The following is a 12,965-nucleotide window of genomic DNA, read 5'->3' on the forward strand; positions in this document are numbered from 1 at the left end:
CTACTTGAATCTGACAATAACCAAACGAAACAGGCCACGTTTTAAATTCTTAAGATGCATAACAGCTTAGTCCACTATAATGCTACTTCATTGTGGACCTCCTTTTGCTTCCAAACTCAGCATTAGTATGGAACAGTTTCTAAAGAGAATTAAAAAGAAAACAAAAAACATACCCACTCCCTTAAAATGTTGAACACACAAGTCACACCCGAATGTTAATTGTATTGCCAATGTACTGTATACGCTCCATTCACATAACTCGAGGCTTGAGGAGTAGCACGAATGAAATGGGGAAAACACAAAGTAGCATAGAGATCAGTTGCCAGACTCGGCTCCCATCTGGTTCAAATCCAGTGGTCTCGTTCTCATCGATTTCCCCACCAGCTCCCAGTACTAGCTCTTCCACAGAACAGCAGTCTGGAAAGCCGGGCTTTGACCCAGCGATCAGGCGACAGGCCAGAGACCAGCTGGCTTGGAGGCCTTCGTTTCTAACCCGAGGATGTGGAGAGAAGACTGCGATGCAAGCCAGAACTGAAATCTGAAAAGATTGGAGGGACAGAGAGTCAGAGGTTAGATGCTTAGCAGCCACATGATGGCTAGTTTTCGGCTTGATTCTCAAGATCTTACAGGGCCGCGAATAACAGCAGATTGCATTCAAGGTTGGAGGCAATGTAGAACCCTGATGATGAGCTCTGGGTGTGAGACACAATTAATCACTGAAATCATGCAGTTGCGATGAAAGACACTCTGACCAACATTCTAAAGCGTCTTTGTGGTTTCTGTCTGTATTAGACCTCCTTGAAATTCACACCCTTCAGATTTCCTTTTTCCCCCAAAACCACAGTAATGCTGCTGCTGGTTACCCCATTCAAAGGACTGGGTGAGAGATGATGTCATTCCTCATGGTGTCAAATACTTGGAATGCGGGCCACCTCAGCCCACCCCGTCCAGCTGAAAAGATGAAAACAAACCCTGTGAATCTACTGGCCAGCTTTGAGGGGCCCCACCTCTGTCACCGGTGGCCATCTTCACTCTGGGGGGCCCCGGGAGGCCCGCCACTTGTGGCTGACGTCATGGTAGCAAAACCATTATGATGAGATTAGTTTGAGCCTGTGCACAAAACCCTGGCGCTATAGCCTCTCATCCTCTCTTCTCCCTGTTTTTGTGCCAGTCCATTTCCAGGACCACATAGCCTCGGGGACGCTAACCCCAGCACCTTTTTTTTTTTTTTCTTTCTCTGTGTCTTTCCTTCATGTGACTCCTTCCTTTAAACCTGATTCATCCATCTCTCTTTTCTAAGACTTTACTTTTCCGCCTTGGCACACGGAGGCTCATTTCCTGGGCTCATATGCATTTCAAAAGGTGCGGGAGGCTCCTTGTACTAAGCTGAAGAATTGAGCAGAGCAGCAGGGTGAATATTAAAACACTCCTCTGTAGTCAGTGGAGACCGCTCTCGGTCTGAAGTTTGGACAATGAATGTCACCCTGTAAACTCAACTCCTCCGGTGATCTGGAGTCATTGCTAAAATGTTTGGCTTTGTTTTATAAGGGGAAACAAAAGAACGGGGCTCCTGGCGTCTTGTCCCGAGGGTACTTGCCTATTATGTTTGTTGGTCATGGGTTTTCTCAGTCATTGTTTTTCATCACATGCTCCACAATAAAATATTACCTGACCCAGGTTTGTGCAAAGTTGAACACTGTCCCTTGTTGTTGCAGGATGAGCTGGACCTGACTGATAAGAACAGGGAGGCCATGTTCGCTCTGCCCGATGAGAAGAAATGGCAGATCTACTGCAGCAAGAAGAAGGTGAGTTGGCCTCTGCTGTACTTTTATCATGCATCGGCTCCAATCACTGGCTGGCTCCCCGTTGAGCTGCTGCCCAAACCCACAGTTTACAGCTAAATTGTCAGCATTGAATGTTATTGAAGGCAGTCTCTTACCATTTTGGATAATCTGAGCCACAGAGTAAACCCCCTTTCCAGCTTCTCATTTCTGCATTGACGTAAGCATGTGTACATATTACGCCAACCACATATTACACAACATTTTTCTGCAGGCTGTGGTGCGTGCACTGTTGTACACAGTTGCACTCCCAGACCCTGTTTTAAGGCCCTCGATCTCCAAATCTCCCTCCCCATAGTGGAGCGAGCAATTTCCTCATGCTGTTTAAGAATTGTCATCATACCACGGGAGCACTAGAACATTCGGGTCAGCCCTCTCTTTCACCCCTTTCGCCGCGCCAAAGCATCTCTGCTTCTCTTCATACCCTACAGCGTGTCTCTCCACAACAACTCGGGTCTCACTTTGCGGTCGAATATCCACTAGGAAATGACATTGTGCCTGGAGGGGAAAAAAAGGAGAATTTAACCCCCTCTTTCTCGCTCAATAGCAAATTAAATAAATGGACACAAACCCTCCCCTGTGTCTCCTGCTGATTTGTTTTTTTGGCAGAGGGTTTTGCGCTGGAAGCAGGGCGAGGATCAGACCACTCCTTCCACTTTCCGAGGCATGCATGCTCAACTTAGCTGATGTGATATGCTCTGACAACCTTTTTAAAAGGAGTAAACACACACCGCTTTGTGTGTGCGTGTGTGCGTGCATGCGTGTGTGCACCTGCATGCGTAAAAGTTTGTACTTGTATTCCGGCCAGTATTGAGTTACAAGGAAAAAGAAGAGCAGTGGAATTGTGGTTTGTTTAGAGGGATGTCAAGGCGAGGATGGAAGCTGGAGCACCACAACAGTTTACAATGAAATGGAATATGGGGTAAAAATAATTCAAGAGGAAGATGCAATCTTTCTTTTAATGCATTATGATAACCTTAGAGTGCTATGTCCTTTGAATCCACTGCATGGAATCAAAGAGGACTTGTTGGCAGAAAGTGCATTTACTCATGGTAACCCACATAAAAGGGACAAGTTCAATAATACTATTGAATATCTCACTGAAGCAACCGCAGACATTTATGAGGACTCGTTGAACTTTACTGTAGTTGAAGGTAGTGGAAACAAAATTTTGGCAAGAGTCTAGGCATACTGGAATTAAAATGGCTTGCAGCGTGCGCCTAAGTCGGGTTCAGAGGTAGGATATATTAGTTTGTCATTCCTCCCCCATCCCTCCCAGTCAGAAATCATTTCCTCTGTGAAGCTAAGGTGAAAAAAACCAGCAGCGTGTGCAGGCCAGGAGACGGAGAGCAAAACCGGGGTAACGGCGAACTGCAGAAAGCCGGAGGAAAATCCAAACAAGCCCCTCATTCATGGGTAGAGGTGGCGTTATGGAGAATGAGGGAGGAGGGGGTGCAATATCAGAAAATAACCTGCATGTGTGTATATGCAGACAAGAAGACAGGAATGCTGCCCTCACATGCGTACACCCACGCAAGCGTGAACAAACATATACGAAGGAAATTGTGCATCTACTCAGACACAGCCCACACTCACACGTGTACCACACAGTAGTGCCCTCTGTTGCTGAGAATTACAGCATGACTGTGATTTGAATGGAGAGCAGAGGACAGCAGAATTTTCCTCAGCCAGAGACAAACACTGGTTCCCTTGTTTCCACCAGCCAAGCGACAGCTCCAGTTGTTGTGGTTAGATAACACTTGGAGGGAGCCGCTGAGGGCATGACAAAGAGACAAACCAACTTTGTCCACCTGCAAAACAAACTTCGTGTAAACCAGCCAACAAAATGCTTCTTTATTGGTTCAACCTCCTTCCTCCTGTTTGGATAATAAGATTCCATTATAGGTCCACTCTTGAATCCCTTCAATTGCAACTCCTGTGCACCTGCTCATTCATGCAGTGCTGCAGGGCAAGATTTACGCTCACACCAGGCATCCGATTTGGAGAAGTTGCGAAACCGAACAGCTGAAAAATGGGAAAAAATGTATCATGGTTAAAAAGAATTTTATTTGTGCTGAAGCTGCAGATGGTTGGCTCCAAATTTGGTGTCCAGTCCATGGACGCAGCATGCCATGTGGACTTATGGTCAGGGAAAAGTTTTCTTGGCTTACTTTGGGCACGTCAAAGCTTTTTTTCAGCATTGTTGCGCCATGGACATTTGTTCATGCCACAGTTTACCGCCTTACCATGACTACTTTCAGCTTGATGGTGCACCACGCAGAAAAATGTCCGAGACTTACACAGTATTTTCGTAATTCTCAAACAGAATAATAGGCATATGTTCAGTTGGCATTTACCTAAAACCTTTCTAGGATTTCGATATTAGCTTATATAGAGTGGAAATAAGGATTATTAAGTTCATGTAATTGTTTATCCTTATGAGTGGTACTAGATATCATGTTGGCTAATAACTGACTGCTCGTGTAGTCACAGTGACAGTATCCTCCAGTGTCCCCCAGGGGGAGTCGGGTTTTGAGCCGCCTGATTAGCAGGAGTCTAACATCTACTCATTCGAGCATTGCCTTCTGAGAAAAATATCTTGAGGTCGTCAGGTTGGTAGCTGTAGACTTTCCTTTCCAGCTAGCTGATGAATGGTGAGAGGGAACCACACATTAAACGTTCCTGCTGTGCTAAAACAATAAGCCGAAAGAGGCTAACAAACCCCTGCTGACTGCTGAGTTAGCTGAGAATGCTTTATGGATCCAGCGCTGTAAGAGACCTTTTCCAAAGCTAAGCTACTTTAGCATTCATTTAGATTAACTAACGTATTCAAAATCCAATATGTATGTTTTTTGTGTTTTTCAAATAGAAGTTTGGTTCATTAGTAGGTGGTCTTCTTACAATTTATTTCTAATACCAGTCAGTGTAACTGTTAATATGGTGTCTGTGTACCATGACTAACACAGAACATCTTGTTGAGGCCGGCGGGCTTTACGTAAGCCAACCATATCAGCGCCTCTGATCACAGCCACCCAGTGAGCTGCAACTAAGGGGGCTGAGTGTCTGTGTGTGTACGGTTCACAGAATAAGCGTCATTCTTGGTGAGCACAAGAGATCCTGATATGTCGAACTACACGTTTAGATGCAGCGCGAGTGAAAAGGAGACGGCATTCCTTCCTGTGCGTAAAGGTGGTTTTGTGTGTTGGTGCGCACGTGTGTGTGTGTGTGTGTGTGTGTGTGTTTGTGTATACTCGTTTTTGTAGCCATGAATTGCGTCCAGAAGCCTCCAGGTAGAGAACACGATGTAACGTTTAATAGCTCATGATAATTGTTCAGTGCTGGGAGCCAAACAGGGTCTCCTGACTCCTATTAGTTGTGCTGTACTGACACACACACACGTATTCACACTGTGTTTCAGCCAGTGATCATAGAGTGTGGCCCTTTATCGGTATCAAAACATGAACAAAACTAGCTTTGATCTACTGTCTTAAATTTCCATTAAAATGTATTTTTTCCATATACTGCCCTAAGTCCTCCAACCCCAAATTGCCCTCATCTCAGATACTGTAGTACCAATGGCCTTGCTTAACGCAAACTGACTGATGGTACTATATTCATCCACCCGTTTCCATCTCCTAATGTAGAGGAGCACTTATGTCTTCAATTATTAGCCATATGTGTTTTATCCCCATCACTTAATGTGACCTTAGGCCGCAAGACTTCTGCTTGAGTATGTGCTAAAACGTACTTTTATTGTTCGCTACCTTTAAAAGGCAGCAAGTGTTACATAAGCTTCCAGAATTCAATATCCTGTCTATTTCCTGTCTCTCTAGGTGAGACTTTATATCCCAGCTTCCATAGATAAATATTCCCAACTGACAGACTGGCTCCTCAGAATGTCGGACAATCCACCTCATTCCACCGACGGGAACATAATGTGGTGACAGCTGGAGCAGAAAATATGGAGAAAATATTGACTTAAATGCCGCCTAATGCATCGCAACGTCTAGCTGTAACAAAGTGCTATTGTCACTGCTGGACAGCCCTCGAGCTGCCGCCTTCACTGTACTACAGGAGGTGCAATGTGGAGACTGTGATGCGTATTTAGAAACATGTATTGCTGTTCTTTCTGGGCAGAATCGCCTGCAAACTGGATCGGCACATTGTTGTTTAATGATCTCCGTGACCACGACAAATGTGCAGTGAATCATGATTACCTTTCCGCAAGATTTTTCATGTTCAGTCGACCAAGAATAAATAAAAGTGATTTATAGTGTCATTATTTTTGCTTGAAAATTACTACAGTGATTGTGATTATTGATTGTTCAATTAGCAAGTAATGGCTAACGTTTAAGACAATCAGCTAAACAACTGTTTCAAATCAGCACAACAGCAGAGCCTTTGCAGCCCTTTTCTTGCAAAAAATACTATTTTCTCAATTAAATTCTCATCTTTTATCTCCGTGCTCATACTCCTACCTTCACTAGAGGTCAGGCCAATGGTGCCTGTCCTTAGTCTGCTCCTGTTAGAGGCTTGTTCCTTTTAAAAGTTTCTTTTCTCCACCATCACCAAGTGCTTGCCCAAAGGGTATTGTTGGTTTTCTCACTATAACTCTGTAAAGTTCTGAGGTTATTCATGAAGTAGTCTTTGAATAAAGACGTTTTCATTCAGTGTAGTGCTGCTTGTTGGTGCTGTCGTGATTTGTGACAGCTCCTGAGAGTCCCCACACTACAGTCAGGGTGCCCCCGGGTCTCTCTGAATATATGGGAACAGAGTCCGAGGAGCCCGACAAGCAGTCCCACCGCCTGAGAAGCTGGAGAAACATGTTAGCCTTTTCAGAGCCGTTGTATAGTTTCTGTCCCTGTCTGAGGTCCAAAACAGTTGGGCTACACTTGAATTAGTGACTGTGCCATGTTGGCTGCCAAAGCCAAAAGAAAATGGCTGCTGAAAACCGTGAAAGTGGGCTGTTGTCAGATTTTCATTGTGCAGACCATGCTTTGTGAGCACTAAGGTCGTGTTCAAGAACATTTTGATGTTATCTGCAACGGTTTTATTTCATTACCTTTTTGTTGTTTTTTTAAACTGTGAGTTCTTTTCAGAGTCAGGTCAACAGAAGAAACTTCACATGACACTTAAAGTTCTTTGGGTTTAAATGTGGCCAACGTTGAGCATTTGGAATTTTACCCCCCGTTGTTCCTGAAGCCTGGAGTTGAAAGGTATACTGTACATAGGATTCTTGCAGTCTGCGAGCTCAATTATCAGTGTCAGTGAAACCTTTTAGGAGGGTTGATCTTTAGGACGGCTTGTTACACGACAGCGGGGAAGCTGAAATATGTAATTTCATCTTCTCTTTCAACAGGTGCCTCTGCAAACACAAAAGCCTGCCAAACAGACAGGGAAATATTCCTCAATGCTGGCTTTAGTCAGGTATTTGGGTCTTCAGAGAAACAATATATCCCTCAACAGATGGTTGTAACAAGAGGAACACCTTACAGATTTTATACCTGATACACTGCTGGGGATTCCTGTCCTCCTTTGCTGCAAACCTGGACTGTAAATCATATTTAATGTCACCAGACACGAGGAATGTGTAGTGTGTAGAGTGTAATTGCTGCGACAGAATGATGGGGTTGACCTTAAACTGCCGCTTGAGCAGAGCACGCATCTGGAATGTTTTCACCCGGTAGAGGACCATAAACAGAAGACTTGTAATGTAATGTAATACGCGATTTCATATAAATGTGTACACATAAAGACAAGCAACGGCATCCAATTTATATCCAAAGCCCGCTGTCAGCACAACTTTATGAAGTCTGGCTTCTTATTACAAGATTTTAATACCAGTCATTAAGTGTGATTAACTCCCAGAATAGTTTGATCAAGGAAGCAGCAAACGTACCATCACTTCACTGTTTAGAAATTCAGTTGAAAATGCACAAATTCAGGAAGTGTATGGATTGATATCGCCAGGATCCCCAAAACAACACTGTGCGTCGCCATCAGTTTTCATTTGTCCCAAAGCAAAATGAAAATTGCAGTACTTTGCTTCAGCTCGTGAAACTGCCAAAATAAATGTTCTCAGCATGTTTTTGAGGGCGTGTCGACGGCTGCAATTTGGCTAGAGGGTCAGAGAGAGGCAGTTAAGTTGTTAATCTCAGCGTCAGGATCTGTCTGGCATCGCGTCCTGAGCGTGTCAGCAGTATAGTGGGAATGATGGCCAGCCTGAAAACACGGGCCGGGTAGTACAGTGAGTTCTATTGTTTTTGTTTTTACTTTAGCTCTTTAGGTGGAAATCACTTTGTTGGCACAGAGCACTGGAGATCAGGAACAAAGGTCATTATGGGAACTGAAATCCACATTTACCCAAGTTATCCTCCCAAAAATCTTTAATGTTGCTGCTTGAGTGCATGAGGTTTATAGATCAGTGGAGTTTCTCATTCTGCTGCCCATTTTGTGTCTAAAGTCTAAAAATCTTTTGGTTAATGTGGATTTTATGTGTGTGCATGATCAATTCAGGTTGGTCCCTCAATAGAGTTTGTGTGGCTTAATCAACAGAAAATGTAATGCTAATATTGACGTTTTAAAAAATGGAGGGATTGGGTGGCATGAATTACAGATTTCTCATATCAGAAAGGAACACGGAAGGAATTAATGAACTCTTACAATGTGACATATAATCTATTGGCAGACATTTATAATGTGCTTATTATTCTGGAATGTTTTTTTTAATGGTCTTACGTAGAATAATTTCAGCAGATGGCTCCAACTAACTGAAACTATCTATTCCTACAGCTTTATGCAGATTTTAGTAGCTTTATGTGCTTTATTCTAGCTTTATTCTAAACCCTTTAATGTCTTTAGTGTCTGTAACATAGCATGGAGACTCAATAAATGACATAGCAAGAACAAAACAAAGTATTTGGAACCCTGAGGTCAGTCCTAGCCCTGCCCTGGCACCACATTCATTTCATTTCTGCATCAGACGTTTTAATTTTTGACATCTGGAGATGCTTACAATACACTTAAAGCATTGGCAAATAATTCCTCTAACTTGTAGCTCACAAAACTATTCAATTATGAATTATTGTGGCACAGGGTAACTTTCCAACTCTCGTTGGCATGCACACAGTACAGCGAGTACAACAAGAACAACAATAATGCTCCGCTGGTGCTTTAAGCCCGGGTTAAACAAGACCAGATGTGAATGAGGAACATGGTCTCTGTATTCCCGTGCGCCCTCGTTGCTTGTGGCATCACGCTTCCATAGATTGGCCAGTACAAATTGATCTCAGACAGAGCTGTTTGAAAACTATTGTGCAGCACGCTTCCTTCCTTAAGGCAGTTCTTTTCCCTCCTTCTCGTTTTCATTATAATAAAAGCAAAGACAAGTGAATAGTTTGAAATGTTTTAACCCGCTTATTATGGACCGGACTGCCTGATCCCTTCAATCTTCAAGTGGATGTTGAAGTTTGGAGCTAAGGTGGGAAGTGGAAGGAGGAAACTAGTGAAGAAACGTGAAAATAAACCATCCCTTGTGCAGAATGTGTTGAATAGAATAAAGAGGTTGATGTTTGCTAGCTTATAACCCTCAACAGTGATGTAAGGGGTTAAAGCAGTAGTAGAGCTGGAACCTTCACTCAAAAGGCCAAGGGTTACTCGCAACAAATTTGATGGAAATCCACCACTGAATGGCCACGCACATCAAATGCGTTCCAAATTTGTGAATGATGGCTGTTTCCAGCTGTTAAAAAAATAATTGACCAATGAGTGTTTATTTGGCAGGAAAGGGGAAGTCATCTGACTGCACAGACATCTATCCACATTCATGAGCGGTGGAAGAGACCAATGCAATTGTTGTAATCTCACTCAAAGATTTGGCAGCTTTTAAATCAACATCATTTCAGTGAATAACTGCCCCTAGCAACCACTTCTGCAGGAGTCAACCGAAAATGAATTGATGTGACACTCGATACTGATTGGCCGGAGCAAAACAAAAGAACACAACCCCGTTCCAAGAAAGAAAACGGCTAACGTGAACAAAAAAAAAAAAACAGGCTTACAAAAAAAAAAATGAACTGAAAATAAATGACAGTTGACGCTGATTACGTCCACTTGTGGGCCGTGAGTTTCCATATTAAGCTTCTTGAAAATCTCACTAGTAGCTGTCATGATATGTTGCCATAGACGGTGAGGGCCAGCTGGCAGACGCCCAAAGCCTCAGTCAGTAAAGGAGCAAGAATAAACACAGGCTTAATGTCTCATCGTGGTGAATGTGATGCAAACTTCTGACGTCGGATATGAAAAAGTGCACTGTTTACCTACGCATAAATCGCCACAGCTGGAGTTTAAAAGTGATACAGAATGTGTGTGTTTGACTTGGTCTCCCTTTGTGTTCATGTGCAGGAGCAAGAAGACCCCAACAAGCTGGCCACCAGCTGGCCCGACTACTACATTGACCGCATTAACTCCATGGCGGCTGTAAGTCAAACTCATTCTCTGCTCTTTTTGTCTGAATGTCTGCCTCTCTCTGCTGAAGCACTGTTTTTTTTTCACGACCAATTTCAAAATCTGCGATAGTATGCTCCATTTAATTCAAGCATCTGACTGCTAGTCCCGAGAAGCCGCTGTTCACTCATTCTTTCTCAGACTTTTCTCTCTTACTAGCGTTTTTACCATGTCCCTGCTGACTGCTTGTTGTATTCACATGGTCACATTCCTTCAGTGTGACCCCAGCATTCACACACACACGCACTGTGATGACAAACAGGCCATTTAGACTCCCAGCAGTCCAGTCAGTGGGAATGACTGTCGGAGCCAGGATGACAATATTCATTATTTCTAGCCAGTATGGCAGCCAATAAAAACAGCAGGATACCATCATGGACTTCCCTTCTACTGTGATCTCAGTGTCATTTTACATGTAAGTGCTGAATCGTGATGCTGTATTATTTGGTACACTCACACCGCTGACCGGTTTGTGCCGGTGACTTCTGACCCCCGAGTACTTTTGCGGAGGACAAGTTGGCTCCCAAATGTTTAGAGATCATTAAACATGACATTTTAACAGGGGGCTCTAAAAGGATGACACGTAAGCATGAAATTTGGAGGCTGCCGAGCTATTGGTGGAGACCGCCTGGCAACGGTGACCGGTTTCTTAGCATTCCATTAGGTCTGTTTTGTTCAACATTCACTGTCACAGTCTTCATTCCATGATTCAGATAAACTCTTCAGCCATAACTTATGCAGATCACCATAAACACAGAGCCAAAAAGTAGTGTAAGTTTATTGCAAATACACATGTGTAGACAACCCATGTTGAAAGTTGCTATATACGCAGCTGTTTTTGTTTACCCCCTCTTCTCGCGCTGCTTCTGAGAGGCACACCGGTACCCGAGCTTTGCGTTGAAACCTGGAGAAACAATTTCGCTGTCAGTCTCCTAATGGCTTAGACAGCACACACACACACACACCCACACACACAGTGTTTTTAGTGCAGCAAGGAGAAAGTGCTGATTTGTGAGTTGTCAAGAATTTTAAATCCACCACGGATTAGGTGTCGGACACGCTGTCAGAGTTATGTTTGGGCCTTTCGTTTGCTGTATCTCCTGGAAAGCGCACTTTGCAAATCATTTGCGCTCAGTCTACTGTATGGAACATATAGTTTTAAAATGCTGCCACTTAATAAAGCCAGTGTTTCCGTTTTCAATCAGTGGCTTCACTTATTCCAAACGTTTTCTCCAAAGTGTCACTATAAATAACTGCACTAATGTCAGGAAAAATCTATATACTGGAGTGGACTGGAAGCCACGGAAGTTAATTTATATGGTGGGCAGATGTTGTTGTACTTGCATGAATAGGATTAAGATTTTATGACTAAACAATACATTTGTTTTTGCATTTTCCATTCCCCTTTTTACATGAGACATGAGCATGTCTCTTGTTCACTTTATGCTCCATTTCTCTCCATAACTCAGGCTGATTTCCTCCCCCCTATCAGCCTTCCATTTGTTCCACCGCAGCGCTCCAGACAACATCTTCACGAGGAAGCGTTTTTAAAATTTGGAGGTGCTCTCTGCTCCGTCCATGACATCAGCCTTGGCTGCTAGGCGAGCTCACTCGGGATAGCCCTTCCGCAGTAGCTGAGTTATTGGATGATCTCATTTTTGCTTTGCCGCCCGCCGACATTACTGTACGGCTAGCATCTTCAGGTTCATTCACAAAATCATGTTAAGCCTTGAGGTTTTTAGTGGGACATGGTAATTCAAATGTCCTCGTTACTCTGACAAAGGCTTCCATAGCCCTGATGTGTCCAAGCAGGTGAGTGGAGCTTCAGAGCTCTCACCTTGGTTTTGAAAGGAAAGTGACTGCTAGAGGTGAAGGGAAAAGCTTCTTACTTTTGCCGGTGATGAGAACAGTGACCCAGGACTCAAAATCACAAAATAGAGACGCAACTATGTTTTAAAAGTATTTAGTATTCAGCAGCTTGTTTAGCAAAGACTCTTTTGATGTATTAATATTTAAGTATCAAACTGAACTGATCACAAGACAGAAAGAACCATTGCATCAGAAGCTGCTGAACTTGGAAGCCATTCAGTTGGTTAGATGTTTTATGAGCCTCATTTCTAAATGTTAGGCTTCATATTAACAGTCAACGCTGAGGCTTTTATCAGAACTCAAGGAAAATACCACAAAGTAGCAATGCTTTTGCATTTTGCTCTCATCTGCTGTCAGGCCAAGCTACATGTGAAAGCTGTGGTGTCAAAAAAAATAAAATAAAAACATAACTGATTCATGTTTTTTAGCTCATACTGTTTGGTTTGTAAATGCTACAGTTATTGAAGAGTTTAAGAGCCTCTCCATATTTGCATTGCTATTTTAGTAACAATAATTTAGTCTGCCGTCATCTGTTTTATACTCATTCCTTTTTTTTATTTTTACTTTGTGTGTCCATGATCCACATGGTCCAAATTAAGTTTCTGATGAGCAGCACTCATCACTTAGTTAACAGCGCACTGATGACTAGCTTGAAGGCATAGTTCTGACTCTGGGGGGCACTTCCCATAATAGGGATTTAGGGAAGTACCGTCTGCTGGTTTACCAACTGGCTCTAATGGTATCCGTATG

General features: G+C 43.2%; 1 protein-coding gene across 2 annotated transcripts in view; it reads left to right on the forward strand.

Annotated features, from left to right (window-relative positions):
- daam2 (dishevelled associated activator of morphogenesis 2) overlaps nt 1-12,965 on the forward strand; it is a 92,534-nt gene that overhangs the window by 41,465 nt on the left and 38,104 nt on the right. For both annotated transcript variants that reach the window (XM_084569702.1, XM_084569703.1), the window contains exons 3-4: nt 1,716-1,805; nt 10,245-10,319. In XM_084569702.1, the coding sequence (XP_084425828.1) occupies nt 1,716-1,805; nt 10,245-10,319 (165 nt within the window). The remainder of the gene's footprint in view (nt 1-1,715; nt 1,806-10,244; nt 10,320-12,965) is intronic.

Source organism: Chelon labrosus, assembly GCF_963514085.1.
Source record: "Chelon labrosus genome assembly, chromosome: 20".
In the NCBI taxonomy this organism is placed as follows: domain Eukaryota; kingdom Metazoa; phylum Chordata; class Actinopteri; order Mugiliformes; family Mugilidae; genus Chelon; species Chelon labrosus.